General features: G+C 42.5%; 1 protein-coding gene across 4 annotated transcripts in view; it reads left to right on the top strand.

Moving 5' to 3' along the window:
• Nucleotides 1–22405, top strand: part of LOC122541716 (uncharacterized) — a 64781-nt gene that overhangs the window by 13776 nt on the left and 28600 nt on the right. For 3 of the 4 annotated variants that reach the window (XM_087982520.1, XM_087982523.1, XM_087982521.1), the window contains 4 exons: nt 1309–1475; nt 6246–6303; nt 8065–8147; nt 14313–14349. In XM_087982520.1, the coding sequence (XP_087838646.1) occupies nt 1309–1475; nt 6246–6303; nt 8065–8147; nt 14313–14349 (345 nt within the window). The remainder of the gene's footprint in view (nt 1–1308; nt 1476–6245; nt 6304–8064; nt 8148–14312; nt 14350–22405) is intronic. The other variant, XM_087982522.1, reaches the window with a different exon arrangement.

Raw genomic sequence — 22405 nt, 5'->3', positions numbered from 1 at the left:
GGTGGGTTGCGCTTCGGCGGGTCGGTGTGGACTTGTTGGGCCGAAGGGCCTGTTTCCACACTGTAATCTAATCTAATCTTAATCTAATCTAATCTATTCCCAGGCTGAACTTTCAAAACATATCAGTGAGTAACATTCCAGATTCCACAAAAAAAATCACCACTTAACACTGGGATTCATATTTGTCCTCTATCTGGATCTCTTGAAATAAGCTCCAATCTCAATTTCAGTCTTTAATAGATTTAGCTTTCATATTACTTCTTCAATATTGGTGAAGCAAAATCAGGTGCAGTGTCCTGCCTCTCAACTCTTGGTTTAAGTCCTGCTCCAGATCGACTTCATGGCCATGGAAGGTGTATTTATAAGATTAGAACTAGATTCCCTACAGTGTGGAAACAGGCCTTTTGGCCCAACAAGTCCACACTGACCCTCTGAAGAGTAATCCACCCAGACCCATTCCATTCCCCTACACTTACCCCTGATTACTAACCTACACTATGGGCAATTTAGTATGGCCAATTCACCTAACCTTTGGACTGTGGGAGGAAAACGGAGCACCCGGAGGAAACCCACGCAGACACTGGGAGAATGTGCAAACTCCACACAGACAGTCACCCGGAGGCAGGAATCGAACCTGGGTCCCTGGCGCTGTGAGGCAGCAGTGCCACCCTAAAATGGTCAAACAGGTTGATTATCAATTTGTAAATATTTCCAATATGCCTACTGGCAAGTGGTAAAAGAAGAATGAGTCCTGAACAGTCATAGTGCAGAAGGCAGCTTCAAACCATGGTAATACCTGGTAAAACCGAATCATGTATCCGAGCCCATAGTTATCTTCAAACACTAGGGATTAGCATTGAAGAAAGCAGGAGAAAGCCATATGACAAAATCAGGAGTGGAAGGACATATTGATAAAGTTGAGATGAAATACAGTGGGAGGAATCTCATGTGGTGCATGAATGTCAACGTATTGGACTGACTGCTTTATTTGTGGTCTGTAGACTCAATCAAACTCTTATGTAAAACTTGTTGAGTGGAAATCATGTATGGCTGTCATTACACTACACTGAAATCCTGAAGTTGAATTCTTGCCTTTCAATCATTTTCACAGAAAAGCTTAAAATAAAACAGTTTGGGATTGTAGGCAGCTGAATCTTTTGCTGGTTATTGATAGGAAGTATTTCACCTTATGTTTAGTGACACTGTCATAAGGTCAGATGTTGTTCAGAACATTAGCTTTTAGTGAAGCCTTGGAATGTGAATGATTTTTGAATTAATTGTTGCTATGTGTGTTTTTACTCTGATTAGTCCACAAGCAATCACTCTCCGGAGACATCACTATCTCCTATTGACACCTTGAATTCTCTGTCCAATTTTGAAGCTGAAATGGACCATGATGGACAGGGGACTTATTCTCTTTTCCCGGCACTGGATAATGTGACGATTTTATCTGGAACCAGCGAAGCACTGGAAAGGTAAATTTTGCTGTGAGTTCAGTCCTGCAATGTAGGGAACATATCTGACTGCACTTGGGTGATAAAATGCTAACTAGTTTAAATAATTTGGATGAGGATATTGTTGTGGTGGAATTCCTTGTGCTTCTCAGTCACCTTCTGTTCTCTCCTTTTATTTTTGGGTCTTGATCAATATTTACCCTTGAATCTGTATTGGTGACCCAGATGATCTACTGGCTCTTCATGTTGATGTTTGTGAAAGCTTGTTGTATGCAAATTGAGTGCCACATGCACCTACATTACAACAATGTCACAACTCCAAAGTTCCTCATTCACTATAAAGCATTTTGGGATATCCTGCAAATTTATTCATTTACAATGTTCCCAAGTGCTCCTTAGGTGACAGGATCTTTTAGACATTAGCTCCCCTCTAGAATTGAAGAATAAAAGATGAAAACAGGGATTTGTAAACCTGAAGGCAAATATTGAGGACAGAAAATTGGCATCTAGAGAGTCTGGGGGCCTGAAATTGTTGATTTCTTGTTCACCAAGATTTAATGTAATTTCCAGCAGATCAACTGCCTTTTGGTCATAGATTCATACAGCATGGAAACAGACCCTTCTGCCCAACTTGTCCATGCTAATCAGGTTTCCTAAACTGAACTAGCCCCACTTGCTTGTATTTGGCCCATTTCTCTCTAAACCTTTCCTATCCAGGTACCTGTCTAAATGTCTTTTAAATGTTGTAATTGTACTTGCCTTTACCACTTCTTCTGGCAGCTTGTTCCATACACAATCCACCTTTTGTATAAAAGAGGCGTCCCTCAGGTCCCTTTTAAGTCTTACCCCTCTCACCTTAAACCTATGCCTCTAGTTTTGGACTCCCCTATCCTGGAGAAAAGATTTTGGCCTGTCATGATTTTATAAGCCTCTATAAGGTCACTGCTCAGTCTCCTACACTCTAGGGAAAAAAGTCCCAGCCTGTCCAGCCCCTCTTTATAATTCAGTCCCTTGTTACTGATTGACAAATCCTTGACAATCTTTTTTGCATCCTTTCCAGTATAACAACATATATTCTATAGCAGGGCACTAGAAATGTATGCAGTACTCAAATGTGGCCTTATTTGATGTCTCAACTCCAGTACTCGATGTGCTGACTGAAGAAGGCAAGCGTGCGAAATGTCTTCTCAGCTCTGTCTACCTGTGATGCCACTTTCAAGAAACTATGTAGCTGTATTCCTAGGTCTCTCTGTTCGACAATACTCCTCAGACCCAATGTTTAACAGTGTAAGTCCTACCCTGGTTTGTCTTACCAAAATGCAACACCTCGCATTTATCTAAATTAAACGCTATCTGCCATTCCTTGGCTCACTGGCCCAGTTAATCAATATCCTGTTATACTCTTAGATTATCTTCTTCATTGTCCACTGCACTATTAATTTTGGTAACATAGGCAAACTTACTAACCATGCCTGCTATATTTTCATCCAAATCGTTTATATAAATGACAAACAACAATGGACCCAGCACCAATCCTTGTGGCATGCTCCCTGTCACAGGCCTCCAGTTTGAACAACAACCCTGTACTACCACCCTCTGTGTCTGACCATCAAGCCAATTTTGTATCCAATTGGCTAGCTCTGCCTTGATCCCATTTGATTGAACCTTACTAATCAGTGTACCATGAGGAACCTTGTCGATGGCCTTGCTAAAGTCCATGTTGACAACATGTACTGCACTGCTTTTATTTATTTTCTTGGCCATCTCTTCAAAAACTCAATCAATTGTGACACACAATTTCCTACCCACAAGGCTATGCTGACTATCCCTAATCAGTCCTTGCCTTTCCAAATGCATGGAGATCCTGTCTCTCAGAATCACCTCCAATAACTTACACTCCATGGATGTCAGGCTCACCAGTCTGTAGGTCCCTGGCTTTTCCTTGCACTCATTATTAAATAATAAACATTAGCCACCCTTTCTTAAACATCAGTGACTCTCCAGTCTTCCGATACATCACCCATGGCTATCAATGATGCAGATATCTCTGCTAGGGCCCACAAATTCTTCCCTAGCTTTCCATATTTTTCTGTGATGCACTTGATTAGGTCATGGAGATTTGTTTATCTTTGTGTTTTAAGACCTCCAACATGTCCTCTTCTGTAATGTAAACTGTTCTCAAGATATCACTATTTATTTTCCTGAGTTCCTGAGCTTCCGTGTCCTTCCCCACAGTAAATACTGATACGAAATATTCGTTTAGGGGCTCACCCAACTTGGTCGGTTTCAATTTGCTTCCTATTTACATACTATTTCCTATGTATTAATTTATATATATAAAATATATTGATTGCCATTGTATTCCCATTTTTCCTTTGACTGACTTATTTTTCTCTACATTCCTCTCTCAGCTTACTGCATTTGGCTTTGTTGCTGTTTGAACAACTGACCTAACATGCAATAGACATGATTTTTTTTGTTTCTTCATATTGCATTAAAACCTGTGACATTTTCTTTTAGGATATTGAATCCTTTCAGGCAGAAAATTCTACCCATTTAGTCCTTAGTTGATTCATAATTAGCTGACTAGGTTAACTTTAGAACTTCTACTTGTTGAATGCTCGGTAGAATTATAGAATGGTTACAGCATAGAAAGAGGCCATTCGGCCTGTCCTGTTTCTGCCAATACACTGTGTAAAAGTGAGTCATCTAGTACTCCCTTCTTCTCCCTGTACCTTTTACCATGACCATGCAACAACATTAACTGTGTAAAATTCTTGCTTGTCCTGTGGGGCTGTGAAAGTTCTCTTCAAATCCTGTGATTGCTACTTTAGGCATTCAATACTCTTACTTATAAGTTCATAAATTCATAAGGTATAGGAGCAGAATTAGGCCATTTGGCCCATCAAGTCTGCTCTGCCATTTGATCATGGTTGATATGCTCCTCACCCCCATTTTCCTGCCTTCTCCCCATAAGTGTTCAACCCATTACGAGTTAAAAATCTGTCTAACTCCTTAAATTTACCCACTGTCCCAGCATCCACTGCACTTGGGGTAATGAATTCCACAGATTCACAACCTTTTGGGAGGAATAATTTCTCCTCATCTGTGTTTTAAGTTTCCTACCCCTTATCCTAAGAAACATCAATTTCATGGATACCTTTTATCATTTTGAATACTTCAATTTGATCTCCCTCATTCTTCTAAATTCCAAAGAGTATAGGCCTAAACTGTTCAATCCTCTCTTCATATGACAAACTCCTTGAACTAGTGAGCCTCCTCTGAATTGCCTCCAATGCCACTGCATCTTTCCTCAAATGACAGGACCAAAACTGAGCACAACACTCTCGGTACGGTCGCACCAATGCCTTGTATAGTTGCAACAATACTTCCTTACCTTTATATTGTATTCCTTTCGCTATAAAAGCCAACATTCCATTTGATTTCTTTATTATCTGCTGTGCCAGCATGCTTGTTTTCTGTGACTCATGAATGAGGACATCCAGATCCCTCTGCAGTCGAGCACCCTGAAGCCTCTCCCCAGTAAGATAATAGGTTGCCTTCCCATTTTTTTGACCAAAATTCATGACCTTGCACTTATCCACATTAAGCTCTATCTGCCACATGTTGGCCTACTCTCCTAACCTGTCTGTATTAATTTGTAAGGTTCTTATTCCCTCATTGCAATTTACCGTATTGCCTACTTAAAAATCAAGGATCCCATATTAAGTTTATTAACTGCTTTCTCAGCCTGCCCTGTGCCTTTAATGATTTGTGGTCATTTATCCACTCTCACCTACTTTAATTTTCTATCTCTCATTTTCTCTCCTTGTTCTTCATGAATCACATTCTACATCTCTGCATTAAGTTTCATCTTCCCCTTGTTTGTTCCACCCTTTGTGTCTGGGGTGGAGGGGTGGAATGTGAGGACCTTCACTGAGTAGGCTTCACAAACAACTTAATAAAACAATAATATTTTACAAAGTATTTTGAAAACATAGATCTTTATGTTAGTATTTGATAATTTGATAATTTTCATAATTTTGTGGTTGTGTTTGTGCATTTGAGAGAATGTGCCGCTAGGTGGAGCAATATACACCCTAACAGTAAAAGACCATTGAAGCACTAAGCCTGCAGCTTAGTGAGCTGCAGCTTCAGCTGACTGAGCTGCAGCTTCTGTCACCAAGAAGGAGCTGCCCATATGTTCACAGAGTCACTGGGAGGGCTGGAATGAGTAAACTGCTCCCCAGCATCTGAAAGCAGACATTACCAGTGATGGAATGAAGGCCTGAAACATTTGGGTTGCATTTGTGTGCTAGTTTAGGAACTCCCAAATGATGTTGGGAATTTTAAAATTACTGATGCAGTGCTGCATTGATGTCCATGCACAGTGGCACACTGGCACATACTGGTTGAATCAAGATTCTTGTCAACATCATGGTGGTTGTCCACGATTTTGCATGAAACCGAGCGTGTGCAGATGACTCTCGACAGCCATCTTGAATGACTGCCTGTGTGGCAGCACATACTCTGGAATAATGTAATGAATATGACTATATTGTTTTATTGCTGTTGTTTTTGTTGGCGTCTAGGTCACATTAATTTTCAAGTGATAAAATGTGGTTGAATTGGGAAATAGTTTGGGAAGCGCTGAACTACTGTCTGCTATTTGCTCCTTGCCATTCATTTTTATACTTGATGATAGGTTATCATCGTTTTCAGCGCATGGCTCATTTTACTGAATGACAATGTACTGAAAAAATGGTATATTTTTCTATTTGTCCCCAATAGTGAACCAACAGCTGATGTAAGTGACAAACCAAACATGACGTGGTTGGATGCTGCACAGGTATGCACTGTTATTCACTCAGTATAATAGCCTCTGGTAAAAGTGACCTTTTATGTTGAGAATGATTGGATCACCAATATTTATCACTGATATTTACCTTATCGTGTGGAAGATTACTGAAATGGTCTGATCCACAAAGGTCAGTTATCTCGCTTTCAGCCTCCTGAAAAATAGATGGAGTTATCAGATACACAATCAAAAAGTAATGAGACTGTTTTGGGAACCATTGATGGTTGTTACAGGTCACATTGACCCAAAGGGTGGTTTGCTAGAGGCTTCCACGTTCAGCACTCCTGTGTGTCTGTGGATTCATTCCTGTATTAATCAGAGAATTTGCATACCAGCCCCAACGCTCAGCCCCCTGCAAGTACTTTCAGACTCATTCCACCAGTTATTCCACACTCTTTGTACTACCAAATTCATCTCTCTGTTGATTGGAGTATCTGCACACAGACCCCACTTTCAGTCTGTGTGTGTACTCTCGGAATCGTTCCTCTGTTGATCTGAGTACCCACACACCATCCTTAGAATCAGTCCGGAAGTAGGCCATTCAGCCCATCGAAAGTGTTTCAGAGTTCTGTTGCAGGATGCACATGAGAGCAGAGAGACCGTGAGAGATTTGTAAACAGAAAAAGAACCTGAGACAAAAGGAGACATAGAGACTTGGCCACGGCAGATCTATAGAAAGGGCAAGAAAAACAACTTCAACAGCCAGAATGATCAATACATGCAATTCAGAAATAAAAACTGAACAAAACCATTACAGAGAGAATTTGACTAGGGGAATGGCAAGCTCCCACGCACAGATTGCTATTAAAATGTATTCATGGGATGCAAAGATTGCTCGCATCAATTGGCAGATCCAACGTTTGTTATCCATCCCCTAATTGACCTTGAGAAAGACTTATTGGACCCTTTCAGAAGGAAGTTCAGAACCAACAACATTGTTATTGGTATGGAGTCATATGGTAGGCCAGACTATGGAAGGATGGCAAATTTCCTTCCCTAAATGACATTAGTGAACCAAATGATTTTTGGAAAATCTAATCATCATTACTGAGATTAGTTTTTATTTCCAAAATTATTAATTAGTTGAATTTACAGCCCACCAGATGTTGTGCTAGAATTTGAACTCTTCTCCAGAGCATGATGTTTGGATCTCTGGATTACTAGCCCAGCAACCTTACCACTCCACAGTTGATAGTACTGAAGTGGAACCAGCCTCTTCAGTATCCACGCTGTTTAACTTCAGACTTTGCGAATGAAGATTTTCCATGTATCTCATAGCTATATAGAACCTACACTACCAATCATTGTTCTTACAATTTTCTCCCGCTGTTCAGAAAATTGGAGGATTAATCATGTTGCTCCAGACTGCTTTAGAACTCTGATCATGACATCAGCACAAAAAATTGAATTTCAGAGGCAGTGATAACAGCTTTCCTTGACTTCAAGATGACGTTTTATTAAATATGGCATTAAGTTGCGCTAGCAAAGCTGAATCACGTGAGGGTTGGAAATTGGGACAAAATAAAGAGAGTGTTTTCCAGCAACATCAGTGCTGGGGCTCAAGCTCAGAGTTTCCTGCTTATTCAGTGTGCCTGAAACAGGAATGTTCCATTGCAAGCATTGGCAGCCTATCAGTAACTCAGCATTCCCCAAACTTCAACTCTAAATTTTACATGTCCTTTTCAGTACTACCATCTGAATTAGGAATCATGTGACTCAGCTGTTGAAAAGATCTCCTGTGTTTTGTTACAGATTGTTCTGGAAGAGGCTGGGAGGCCACTGCACATTAAAGAAATCAAGCAGAGGATACTGGACCGAGGACTGGTGCAGTCAAAGTAAGCTGGTATTCAGTATAAAGCCTTAACAGAGCAGACAAACTGGGTGCAGTGGAATTCAGAGTCCTTGTACAGAAGGCTGGTTGCTGGTTAGCCATCTCATTTCTTATTGTTCCTGTGTGCACAAAAAAACGTTTTTTTTGGATTAATCCAATTTCCCCTTAATAGAATGGTAGAACTCTTCAGATAAGTTGTTCAATTAACATCATTGTCCTGCTTATTCCTCAATAGACCTGCAGGTGCATTCACCACCTTGCAGACGAGAGGATCTAGAATCAGTTACAGCACAGAAGGAGTTCTTTTGAATCTGTGTCATCTTTTTATATGGCAGTCAGGTCAATCTCTTTTCTCTTTATCCTTACCTGAGTATCTCTATAGCCCTTCAAGGCAATTTCCTTTAAGTACCTGTCCAATTTCTTTTTGACATAATTGTTTGCCTCTGATTCCACCACCATCATGAGTCTCTAGATCATTGCCATTTGCTCCATAAATGGTTCTTCTCTCAATACTTGCTGCTTCTCTAGCGCAAACCCTAAAATCAATGTCCCTTGTTCCTCGTACGAACAGTTCGTGGGAACACAATTTCATTATCTGTCTTAGCAGACACCCCTTCCTTTGCTCTAAGGGGGACAACCTCAGCTCCTTCAATCTGATCTTGCAGCAAAAATCTTTCATCTCTGGAACTTATAATAAATCTCCTGCATGCTCGGTGAATTCACATCCTTCCTAAAGCGTGGTGACCAGACTGAGATATAGTTCTCTAACTTGGTTTAACCAGAACTTTTTGCAGGTAATTTAGTAGAACATAGAACATTACAGTGCCCTTCGGTCCTCAATGTTGCGCCATCCTGTGGAACCAATCTGAAGCCTGTTAACCAACACTACTCCACTCTTGTCCATATGCCTATCCGATGACCATTTAAATGCCCTTAAAGTAGGTGAGTAGCGTTCTGCCATCCTACTACTCTCTGAGCAAATAAACTACCTCTGACATTTGTCCTATATCTATCACCCCTCAATTTAAAGTTATATCTCTTTGTGCTAGCCATCGCCATCCGAGGAAATAGGCTCTCACTGTCTAACCTATCTAACCCTTTGATTGATTATCTTGTATGTCTCAATTAAGTCACCTCTCAGCCTCCTCCTCTCTAATGAAAACAGCTTCAAATCCCTCAGCCTTTCCTCATAAGACCTTCCCTCCATTCCAGGCAACATCCTAGTAAATCTCCTCTGAACCCTTTCCAAAGTCTCCACATCTTTCTTACAAAGCGGTGACCAGAACTCTACGCAGTACTCCAAATGTGGCCGCACCAGAGTTTTGTACAGCTGCAGCATAATCTCATGGTTCCGAAATTCAATCCCTCTACTAATAAAAGCTAACACACCATATGCCACCTTAACAACCCTATCAACCTGGGTGGCAACTTTCAAGGATCTATGTACTTGGACACAGAGATCTCTCTGCTCATCTACACTACCAAGAATCTTACCATTAGCCCAGTACTCTGAATTCCTGTTTTTTCCTTCCAAAAGTGAATCACCTCACACTTCTCTGCATTAAACTCCATTTGCCACCTCTTAGCCCAGCTCTGCAGCTTATCTCTGTCTCTCTGTAACCTACAACATCCTTCGTAACCATCCACACAACTCTATCAACCTTAGTGTCATCTGCAAATTTACGAACCCATCCTTCGATGCCCTTATCCAGGTCATTTATAAAAATGGCAAACAGCAGTGGACCCAAAACAGATCCTTGTGGTACCCCATTAGTAACTGAACTCCAGGATGAATATTTCACATCAACCACCACCTGCTGTCTTCTTTCAGCTAGCCAATTTCTGATCCAAACTGCTAAATCACCCTCAATCCCATGCCTCTTTCTATTTTTTCTTAATTAAAAATATATTATTTTTAAAAGTCCCATGCCTCCATATACCGTGGGAAACTTTATCAATCGCCTTACTGAAATCCATATACACCACATCAACTGCTTTACCCTCATCAACCTGTTTGGTCACCTTCTCAAATAACTCAGTAAGGTTTGAGGCATGACCTACCCTTCATATCCCTATCCCTAATCAACTTCTTTCTTTCTAGATGATTATGAATCCTATCTTTTACAACCCTTTCCAACACTTTATCCACAATCGAAGTAAGGCTTACTGGTCTATGATTATCAGGGTTGTCTCTATTCCCATTCTTGAACAACGGAACAACATTTGCTATTCTCCAGTCTTCTGGCACTATTCCTGCAGACAATGACGACATAAAGATCAGTGCCATAAGCTCAGCAATCTCCTTCCTGGCTTCCCAGAGAATCCTAGGATAAATCCCATCCGGGCGAAAGTGAGGACTGCAGATGCTGGAGATGAGTCGAGAGTGTGGTGCTGGAAAAGCACAGCAGGTCAGATAGCATCCGAGGAGCAGGAAAATAGATGTTTCGGGCAAAAGCCCTTCATTAGCGCAGGGGACTTATCTATTTACACAGTTTCCAGAATTGCTAACACCTCCTCCCTCAATCCCATCTAGTCAAATAGCCTGTATCTCAGTATTCCCCTCAACCACATTGTCTTTTTCTAGTGTGAATTCATCTAGCATTTCCCCTATCTCCTCTGACTCCATGCACAACTTCCCACTACTATGCTTGATTGGCCCTAATCTTATTCTAGTCATTCTTTTATTCCTAATATACCTATATAAAGCTTTAGGGTTTTCTTTGATAAGTTAACTTCCCAGCTTTTATATTCAGTGGTTCTGTTTCTGAAGTGCACATGCTTTCCTACCAACATTGTGAATATGCTCTGTTACTTTTAAAGCTCTATGCACATACAACCTTGGAGGTCTCTTTATCTGTGCACTCTTCTTAACGCTCTGTTATCTGGTCAAGTTGTCTGACCTATCCCTTCTGGCAAATCACATCACCTCACTGGTCAAAGCATAAAGCTCCACCCGCCCTTCTGTAAGCCTATTGAGTCCTCTTCCAATTGATTTGTATCATACAACCTGTTACTGTGTATTTCAATGTCCGAGTCCTTTATGTTGAGAGGAGACAGTGGTGTAATGGTACCAATAACTGACATTTCTGCTCAGAGGCCCAGGCTAAAGTTGTGGGGACATGGCCTTGAATCCCTTCATGGCAGATGGTAATATGTGAATTCAATAAAATCTGGAATTAAAAGCTAGTCGTAGGTGACTATTGTTTGTTGTCATTAAAATAATCTGGTTCATTAATGTCCTTTAGGGAAGGAAATCTGCAATCCATACCCATTCTGGACTACATGTGAATCCAGGCTCACAGCAATATATTTTTTGTCAAATGTTTTCTAAACTCACTGTTCTGTAGTTACTAGGTCTGTCCTCACATTCTTTCTTGAATTAAGAATATTACATATGACATTCTCCAATTCTCTGGCACCTCCGCAGTATTACGGAAAGATTAGTTCTTTGAGGATGTGACTAGAAATGTTGATGAGGGTCGAGTGGTGGATGTGGTGTATATGGACTTCAGCAAGGCATTTGATAAGGTTCCCCATGGTAGGCTCATTCACAAGGTCAGGAGGAATGGGATACAGGGAAATTTAGCTGTCTGGATACGGAATTGGCTGGTCGACAGAAGACAGTGAGTGGTAGTGGAAGGAAAGTATTCTGCCTGGAAGTCAGTGGTGAGTGGTGTTCCACAGGGCTCTATTCTTGGGCCTGTACTATTTGTAATTTTTATTAATGACTTGGATGAGGAGATTGAAGGATGGGTTAGCAAGTTTGCAGACGACACAAAGGTTGGAGGTATCATTGACATATAGAGGACTGTTGTAGGCTGCAGCGTGACATTGACAGGATGCAGAGATGGGCTGAGAGGTGGCAGACGGAGTTCAACCTGGATAAATGCGAAGTGATGCATTTTGCAAGATCGAACTTGAAAGTTGAGTACAGGATTAAAGACAGGATTCTTGGCAGTGTGGAGGAACAGCGGGATCTTGGTGTGCAGGTACATAGATCTCTTAAAATTGCCACTCAAGTGGACAGGGTTGTTAAGAAAGCATATGGTGTTTGGCTTTCATTAACAGGGGGATTGAGTTTAAGAGCCGTGAGATCTTGTTGCAGCTCTGTAAAACTTTGGTTAGACCGCATTTGGAATTCTGTGTCCAGTTCTGGTCGCCCTATTATAAGAAAGATGTGGATGCTTTGGAGAGGGTTCAGAGGAGGTTTACCAGGATGCTGCCTGGAATGGAGGGCTTACTTGAGAAGAGAGGTTGACTGAGCTCTGACTTTTTTCATTGGAAAAAAGAAGGAAGAGAGGGGACATAATTGAGGTGTACAAGATAATGAGAGGCATAGATAGTCTCTGGCTATCAACTCTATTTCCCAGGGCAGAAATTGTTAACAGGAGGGGTCATAGTTTTAAGCTGTTTGGCGGAAAGTATAGAGGGGATGTCAGAGGCGGGTTCTTTACGCAGAGAGTTGTGAGAGCATGGAATGCGTTGCCAGCAGCAGTTGTGGAAGCGAGGTCATTGGGGATATTTAAGAGACTGCTGGACATGCATATGGTCACAGATATTTGAGGGTTCGTACATTAGGTTTATCTTACATGAGGATCAATGGTCAGCACAACATCGTGGGCTGAAGGGCCTGTTCTGTGCTGTACTGTTCTATGTTCTATTGGATGATTATGTCCTTCCCTGGTCCCTTCTCCCATTTACTTTAGCAACTTGGGATCCAGACTATGCAATTTTGTTTTCTTTAAACAATGGCCAGTTTTTCCAGTGCGTCTTGCCTGTCAGTGTTCAGACTGCCCTTCAATTTTACCCATATTTTATCAGCATGCTATACTTTAGTAAAAGCCAACACAAAGTATTAAATATTGTGGCTTTGTCATATGCCTCTAATCATATATCATCCATATTTGTACCTAATAGATTCCCCTCCAACTCTTACTTCCTTTTTTTCAATTGTGTACTACTTAGAAGAGTTATAGTTTCCCTTTTATGTTAATTAATATTCTTTTGTTACATTCTCTCTCAAGCTTTATTTTCGTTCAGTTCCCCCCTTAAACTATGATATATTTGACCTGATTCTGATTCTCACTTGAAGAATTTACTCGATGTGCACCAAACATCCTCTTTTCCTTGTTTCATCATAACCTCTTGTCATCATAGCTCCTTTGTCATCCATAAGTCCCTTGCTTTGGTTGCACTGCCTTTCACCCTTGTTAGGCTGTATCTAGCCTGTACTCAAGTTGTCTGCTCCTTAAAGCTTGCTTCTTGATCCATTAAAGCTTTTCAAGTCAGTCTTTGGTTCTGTTTTCTCTGGGTTAGATCCTTCCCATCCTATTGAAATTAACTCTCATCCAATGTAAATATTTTACTTTAAATTATTTCTTGCACTTCAGCTTACTGATCTAAATGATCATCCTTACTGAATCCCTTCCCCTACAGACACTTAGTCCACCTCATTCCCCACCATCAAGTCGAGCAAACCATTCTTTACAGTAGGACTGGAACATATTGTGCATGGAAAGTCTCACAAAACCATTTAATCAATTCCTACCGCCCTGAAACTTTACTGTATCACCATCACAATTGATATTTGGTAATAGGAGTCCCAGAGTTAGCCATACTACTTCAGCAGGGACTAATATGGTACTGGCAAATGGATAATGCACATTGTACAACATAGATGAATGTATAGGATAAGTGGGAATGGACCAAGAGGTAGGGCCTGTATGTGTACCTCCCACTATCAGTGCTTTTAACATTATGACATTTATCCTATAGCATCACATTATACTCCAACCGTAAGGATTTTATCCAGGTGTCGCTCAGGGACCATGGATACAAACCCAACTCTAGTCTTGGACAGATCATCCAGGCTGGCATTTCTGTCTCCCGTACATGTTCAATGTTGTGCTGTTGGAGGTTCCATCCTTCAGATAAGACATTAAGCTGAGGCACCATCTGAGACAGTTGGTACCGTAGTCTCGTTTCGAAGAGCAGAGAATTTCTCCCTGTTGTCTTGTTCAGTATGAATCCATCAAGTAGTGTTACTAGAACGTATTATAGGGTCATTATTGTTGTTTTTATGACATCCCAAGATCCAAATAGAACCAACCTGTACCAGTGTCAAGCTGCCATATATTAATCACTAATGATCTTGCTCTTCTTCCTATAGCTCCAAATCTAGCTTGGAAGCAGTTCTGTATCGAGAGGTAAGTGTTCTTGCACGCATGTGAGTTGTTACTCTGCTGTTCTCATTATTGTTACATCTGATGGTATGATCCACTTGCAACAACATGTAACGGTAAAGATATCAAATTTTCCTGAATAAATTAATTATTAAAGTTTGAACATTATGGATTGAAGTATTCGAAGTTTGAATATTAGATCAGTATATAAATTTAAAATCTGTGTTTTTTGATTACCTTGTAAATATATTACTATTTTATGTCCTCATTATGGTTCTTGGGGAGCAAGTTATGTAAGCTGTTGAGGGTCTTTTGTGGCTGATAATGGAGTCTTCTTCCTTCTGCAGAGTGACGTGGTTGGAGTCAGACAGTCTGCAGCTCACAGAACATAGGATATAGAACACTACAGTGCAGTACAGGCTCTTCAGTTATCAATGTTGTGCTGACCTTTTATCTGATTCTAAGATCAAGCTAACTTACATATCCTTCATTTTACTATCATCCATGTGCCTATCTAAGAGTTGATTAAATGTCCCTAATGTATCTGACCCTACTATCACAGCTGGCAGTGCATTCCATGCACCCACCACTCTTTGTGTTAAGAACCTACCTCTGACATCTCCCCTAAACTTTCCTCCAATCACCTTAAAATTATGCCACTTCGTGATAGCAGTTCCCGCCCTGGGAAAACGTTTTTGGCTATCCACTCTTATCTATGCCTCTCATTACCTTGTATACCTCTATCAAGTCACCTCTTATCCTTCTTCGTTCCAATGAGAAAGCCCTAGCTCCCGCAACCTTTCTTCATAAGACATGCCCTCCAGTCCAGGCTCCTTTGCACCCTGTCGATAGCTTCCACATCCTTCCTATAATGAGGCAACCAGAACTGAACACAATATTCCAAATGTGGTCTAAGCAGGCTTTATAGAGCTGCAGCATAACCTTGCAGCTCTTAAACTCAATTCTCCTACTGATAAAAGCCAACACACCATACATCTTGTTAACAACCCTGTCAATTTGGGTGGCAACTTTGAGGGATCTATGAACATCCCTCTGTTCCTCACACTGCCAGGAATCCTATTTTTAACCCTGTATTTGCATTCAAATTTGACTTTCCAAAATGAATCATTTCAAACTTTTCCAAGTTGAACTCCAACAGCCACTTCTCATCCCAGTTCTGCATCCTGTCAATGTCCTATTGCAACCTACAACAGCCTTCCACTCTATTCACAACTCAACCAAACTTCGTATCATCGGCAAACTTATTAACCCACCCCTCACTTCCTCATCCAAGTCATTTATAAAAATGACAAAGAGCAGAGGTCCCAGAATAGATCCCTGCAGAACATCAATGGTCACTGACCTCCAGGCTGAATACTTTCCATCCACTACCATCCTCTGTCTTCTATGGGTTAGCTAATTCTGTATCCAGACAGCCAAATGCACCTGTATTGTATGCCTCCTTACTTTCTGAATGAACCGCCTTGGGGAACCTTATTAAACACCTTGCTAAAATCCATATACACCACATCCACTACTCTACCTTCATCAATGTGTTTTGTCACATCCTCAAAGAATTCAATGAAGGCTTGTGAGGCATGACCAGCTCATCTCAAAGCCATCATGACTATTTGTAATCAAGCTATGCTTTTCCAAATAATCATAAATCCTGTCTCTCATAATTCTCTTTAATAAATTCCCCACCACTGACCTAAGACTGACTAGTCTGTAATTCCCAGCGTTATCCCTATTCCGTTTCTTGAACAAGGGAATAACATTTGCCACCCTCCAGTCATCTGGTGCTACTTCAGTGGACAGTGGGGACGCAAAGATCATTGCCAAAGGCTCTTCCCTCGCTTGGGTACATCCTGTCTGGTCCAAGGGACTTATCTTTCCTCACCTTTTTCAAAATTTCCAGCACATCCCCCTCCTTAACATTAATCCGTTCCAACATCTCAGTTTGTTTCACGCTGTCCTCACAAACGACAAGGTCCCCCTCACTCGTGAATACTGAAGCAAAGTATTTATTAAGGATCTCCTGTATTACCTCCAAGTGCAGGTTCCCTCCACTATCCCTGATCGGCCCTATCCTCACTCTGGCCACTCTCTTGTTCCTCACATGAGTGTAGAATGCATTGGGGTTTTCCTTAATCCTACCTGCCAAGGTTTTTTCATGCCCCCTTCTAGCCCTCCTAAGTTCATTCTTCAGTTCCTTTCTGGCTACCTTGTAACCCTCTAGAGCCCTGTCTGATCCTTGCCTCCTCAACCTTAAGTACGCGTCCTTCCTTCTTCCTCATGACTAGATGTTCTACATCTCTTGTCATCCAAAGTTCCATCACCCTACCATCGCTTCCTTGCCTCAGTAGGAAAAACCTATCCAGCACTCACAGCAAGTGCTCCCTAAACAACCTTCACATTTCTGTTGTGCATTTCCCTAAGAATATCTGCTCCCAATTTATGCTCCACAGTTCCTGCCTAATAGCATTATAATTCCCTCTCCCCCAATTAAATACTTTCCCATGCAGTCTGCTCTTATCCTTCACCATGACCTTAGTGAAGGTCAGTGAGTTATGATCACTATCACTGAAATGCTCTCCCACCAAGACATTTGACACTTGACCTGATTCGTTGCCAAGCACCAAATCCAATATGGCTTCCCCTCTAGTCGGCCTATCTACATATTGAGTCATGAATCCTTTCTGACAAAATCTGCTCCATCCAAACTGCAGTAAGGAGGTTCCAATCAATATTAGGGAAGTTGAAGTCACCATGACAACAACCCTGTTACTTCTGCACCTTGCCAAAATCTGCCTCCCAATCTGCTCCTCCATGTCTCTGTTGCTATTGATTTGGGGAGGTGGGGGGCACGGGCGGGCGTGGTGTCTGTAGAAAGCTCCCAATAAAGTGACTGCTCCTTTCCTGTTTCTGACTTCCACCCATTCTGGCTCAGTAGACAAACCCTCCTCAACAACCTCCCTTCCTGCAGCTGTGATATTATCCCTGATTAGCAATGCCACTCCTCCACCTCTTTCACCTCTATTCCTTTTGAAACATCTAAACCCCAGAACATCCAACAACTGTTTGTGCCCCTGTAATATCCAAGTCTCCATAATGGCCACAACAACGTAGCTCTAAGTACTGATCCATGCTCTAAGTTCATCATCCTTATTCCTGACAATTCTTGTGTTAAAATAGACACACTTCAACCCATCAGACTGACTGCAACCTTGCCCTATCAACTGTCTGTCTTTCCTCACAGACGCTCTGCACACTGTATCTGCCTGTTCGCCAGCTACCCATCCTCTGATCCATAGCTCAGATTCCCATTCCCCTCCCTAAGAGCTCTACCAAACTTCCTTACCATCGTATTGGTAGCCCCTCCTGTTCAGGTGCAATCTGTGCTCCTTGTACAGGTCCCACCTTCCCCATATGCACTGGTCCACATATCTGAAGCCCTCCTTCCTACACCAACCCTATAGCCACATGTTCAGCTGCACTAGCTCTCTGTTCCTAGCCTCACTAACCCTATGGTACCGGTAGATTACTACTCTGCTCATCCTGCCTTTTAGCTTCCAACCTAACTCCCTATGTTCACTTTTGAGAGCCTCCTCCCTTTTCCTAGCTATGTCATTGGTACTGATGTATCCCATGACTTCTGGCTGCTCCCCCACCCCCTTAAGAATCCTGTAGATTCGATCCGAGACATCTCTGGCCTTGGCACCTGAGAGGCAACATACCATCGTTCGCGACCGCAGGATCTCCTGTCTGTTCCTCTAACCATTGAATCTCCTATCACTATCGCTCTTCTATTCTTCCCCCTTCCCTGCTGAGCCACAGAGCCAGGCTCAGTGCCAGACACCTGGCTGTCATGGTGTTCCCCTGATAGGTTGCTCCCCCCAACAGTATCCAAAGCAGTGTATTTGATGCAGAGTACGGCCCCGGGGGAATCCCTGCACTGACTGCCTGTTCGCTTTCCTTCTCCTGACGGCCACCCAGCTACCTTCATCCTGTAACTTGGGTATGCCTACTTTCCTATAACTCCTCTACATCACCCCCTAACACAATCTGTGAGGAGATGAAGCTGGGAGCACTTCTCGAAGGTGAAGTCAGAAGGAACATTAATGGTGACCCTTTTTCTTCCATATCCTGCAAGAGGAGCATGCAACTGCCCTAGCTTCCATCCACTTTGCTATAACTTGCCAAAAGCAATTAATAAAAAAACCCTTATCTTACCAACCCTCCACACAGTTTTTTTCTGTTTAGAGGAGGAGGATGAGTGGGCGACACTACTTGTGTGGTGTTTCGGGTTTAGCCACTGCCCAAATATATGCTGAGTCCCTGTGAATCCTGACCACCAAAAGCAGTAAGCTGTCCTGCCAACTCCTGAATAATATCATTGAGTGACTGAAATGACTGTTACAGAACAAGATCATTTAGTAAAAGCAAAATACTACAGTTGCTGGAAATCTGAAATAAAAACAAAGAGCTGGAGAAGCTCTGGATCAGCATCTGTGGAGAGAAAAACAGTTCTGAAGCTGAGACATACTGGAATGTTGACTCTGTTTCTACTTCCATAGATGCTGCAAGAGTTTCTCCAGCACTTCGATTTTTATTTCAGATCCTTTATAGTAAGGTTTTACCTTTGTCAAGAAATGGAGTGCGCTGACTATGGGTTTTGCAACTTGAAATTTCCCCGTCCAAGCACACCTCTGGGAAGCTTGGTTTTATTAACAGGGAGCAGCAATGTTAGCCACACGTCAGGGAGAAGGTCACAGAAACAACCTGTTCCCATAGCAGTTATTTCCTCATGTTAAAATCAGATTTGTCAATACTGTGGGTTTCTAGGATCATGAGAATACTATATCCACTTTAAATTGGGAGAGGTAACAACATCGACATAAATTATAACAGAGACATGAAGCATTCAAAATTATCAACTGGCTGGTAATTTTAAAGAAAAGGATATTATTTGTTCAAACAAGAGTGTTCCATTGTCGACTGCATCCTCGAGGAATGTCTGTGCAGTTTGTATATTCTTTCTGTGTGGGATACCTCCGGGTGCTCTGGTTTCCTCCCACAGGCCAAAAATGAGGAGGTTAGGTAGATTGGCCATTCTAAATTACCCATAGTGTCCAGAGATGTGCAGGCTAGGTGGATTAGCCATGGGAAATATAGGGTGATAGGGTAGAGGAGTGGGTCTGGGTGGAATGTTCTTTGGAGGGTCAGTGTGTATTCGATGGGTGGAATGGCCTGCTCCCACACTGTAGGGATTCTATGCATCGCTCCAAATAGAGTCCTACAGAGTAGAAACAGATCCTTTCGCCTACTATTTCTATGGTGACCAACCAGCACCAAATACTATCCCATTTACCTGCACTTGCCCAAAGTCTATGCCCTGGCATTTTAAATGCTCATCCAAATGCTTCTCAAATGTTGTGAGAGTACCTGCTTCTACTATTCTCTCAGGTAGCACTCTCCACATTTCTACCCCTTGGGTGAAAACATTTTTCTCAGATCTCCTTTAAACCACTTCACCTTAAACTTATGCCCTCTGGTTTTAGATACTTTGTCAGGAGGAAAAGATTCTCTGTCTATGCCTCTCATAATTTTGTGCACCTCAGCCTCCTCTGCTCTGAGGAAAACAAATTTAGCCGTTCCAGTCTCTCCTCATAACCGAGACTTCTCATCCTAGGTGACATCTGGTGAATGTTGTCTGCAGCTGTTCAGTGCAGTCGTGTCCTTCCAGTAGTGTGGTGACCAGAACTGCACATAGTTTTCTATGTGTGGCCTAGTCAATGTTCTAAAAAGTTGTAACAAGACTTCCTTGTTCCTATATTCTACGCCCAGCAAATGAAGGCAACCAGCCACATGCCTTCCTCACCAATCTGTCTACCTGTGCAGATAACTTCAGGAATCTATAAACTTGTACACCAAGGTCCCTTTGTTCCTCAGTGCGTATATTCCATTATGTATATCCTTCCCTTATCAGATCCTCCATGCACTTATCAGAATTAAATTCTGTCTGTCACTACTCTGCCCAATGAGACATCAACAACTCTTGCAACAGCAAGGCAATATACCATTTGAGAGCCTTGTTGCATTGAATTCTCCAGCTTCAAATAACCTCCCTTCCCATTTTCCAACTCCCTTCCCAGCCCCTCCCCCTCCCTTCCACTGCTCCCTGCCAAACAGACCCTTCAGTCCAACTCGTCCATGCCAACCTGATATCCCAATCTAATCTATTCCCATTTGCCAGTACCCGGCCCATATCCCTCTAAACTCTTCCTATTCATATACCTATCCGGATACCTTTTAAATGTTGCAATTGTACCAGCCTCCACCACTTCCTCTGGCAGCTCATTCTATACACGCTCCACCCTCTGTATGGAAAAGGTTGCCCCTAGGTTCCTTCTATACCTAACCCCTTTCACCCTAATCCTATGCCCTCTAGTTCTGGACTCCCCCACCCCAGGGAAAAGATTTTGTCTATTTAAGCCATCCACCAACCAGATTCCTTCCTCCCATTGATCAATCAGGTCGTACCCTCTACCTGTCTTCACCTATCCCCACCTCACCACCCTGTCCCTGCCACCACCTTTATCTGCAGCTCCCCCTACATCCACCCCTAATCCTGAAGAAGCTTCTCCACCTGATGCTGCCTGGCTTGCTGTGTTCTTCCAGCCTCCTGTCTGTCTACTTTGGATTCCAGCATCTGCAGATTTTTTTTGTCTCACAGAACTGCCTGTCAGCTCCCCTTACAATCGAGTCCCCATCACTAAAGTCAAAAAGCCGGAGGAACTGCGGCTGCTGGAAATCTGAAACCAAAACAGAAATTGCTGGAAAATCTCAGCAGGTCTGGCAGCATCTTTGGAGAGAAATGATTAGTTAGATTAGATTCCCTACAGTGTGGAAACAGACCCTTTGGCCCAACAAGTCCACACCGACCCTCTGAAGAGTAATCCATCCAGACCCATTTCCCTTTGACTAATACATCTAACACTATGGGCAATTTAGCATGGCCAATTCACCTGATCTGCACATCTTTGGACTGTGGGAGGAAACCGGAGCACCCGGAGGAAGCCCACCCAGACACGGGGAGAATGTGCAAACACCACACAGACAGTTGCCCAGGGCTGGAATCGAACCTGGGTCACTGACGCTGTGAGGCAGCACTGCTAACCACTGAGCCACCCTGCCGCGCCACGCGTTAACTCTGATTTCCGTTCATAGGTGCTGGAAATGTGGTTGATTCTTAATTGCTCTGTGTGCAGTTAGGGTTGGCAATAAATGCTGGCCAATCATAGATGTCCACATAGAGTCATAGAGATGTACAGCATGGAAACAGACCCTTCGGTCCAACCCGTCCATGCAGACCAGATATCCCAACCCAATCTAGTTCCACCTGCAAGCATCCGGCCCATATCCCTCCAAACCCTTCCTATTCATATACTCATCCAAATGCCTCTTAAATGTTTCAATTGTACCAACCTCCACCACATCCTTTGGCAGCTCATTCCATACACGTACCACCCTCTGTGTGAAAAAGTTGCCCCTTAGGTCTGTTTTATATCTTTCCCCTCTCACCCTAAACCTATGCCCTCTAGTTCTGGACTCCCTGACCCCAGGGAAAAGACTTTGCCTACTTATCCTATCCATGCCCCTCATAATTTTGTAAACCTCTATAAAGTCACCCCTCAGCCTCCGACACTCCAGGGAAAACAGCCCCAGCCTGTTCAGCCTCTCCCTGTAGCTCAGATCCTCCAACCCTGGCAACATCCTTGTAAATCCTTTCTGAACCCTTTCAAGTTTCACAACATCTTTCCGATAAGAAGGAGACCAGAATTGCACGCAATATTCCAACAGTGGCCTAACCAATGTCCTGTACAGCCGCAACATGACCTCCCAACTCATGTACTCAATACTCTGACCAATAAAGGAAAGCATACCAAACCCCTTCTTCACTATCTACCTGCGACTCCACTTTCAAGGAGCTATGAACCTGCACTCCAAGGTCTCTTTGTTCAACAGCACTCCCTAGAACCTTACCATTAGACAATAGACAATAGGTGCAGGAGTAGGC

The sequence above is a fragment of the Chiloscyllium plagiosum genome, unplaced genomic scaffold (genome assembly GCF_037043375.1).
Source record: "Chiloscyllium plagiosum isolate Xiang-an unplaced genomic scaffold, Cpla_swu_hap1 HiC_scaffold_43, whole genome shotgun sequence".
NCBI classification, from domain to species: Eukaryota; Metazoa; Chordata; class Chondrichthyes; order Orectolobiformes; family Hemiscylliidae; genus Chiloscyllium; species Chiloscyllium plagiosum.
The sequence above is the reverse complement of the archived record's forward strand: the minus strand, read 5'-3'. Positions and strand labels throughout refer to the sequence as shown.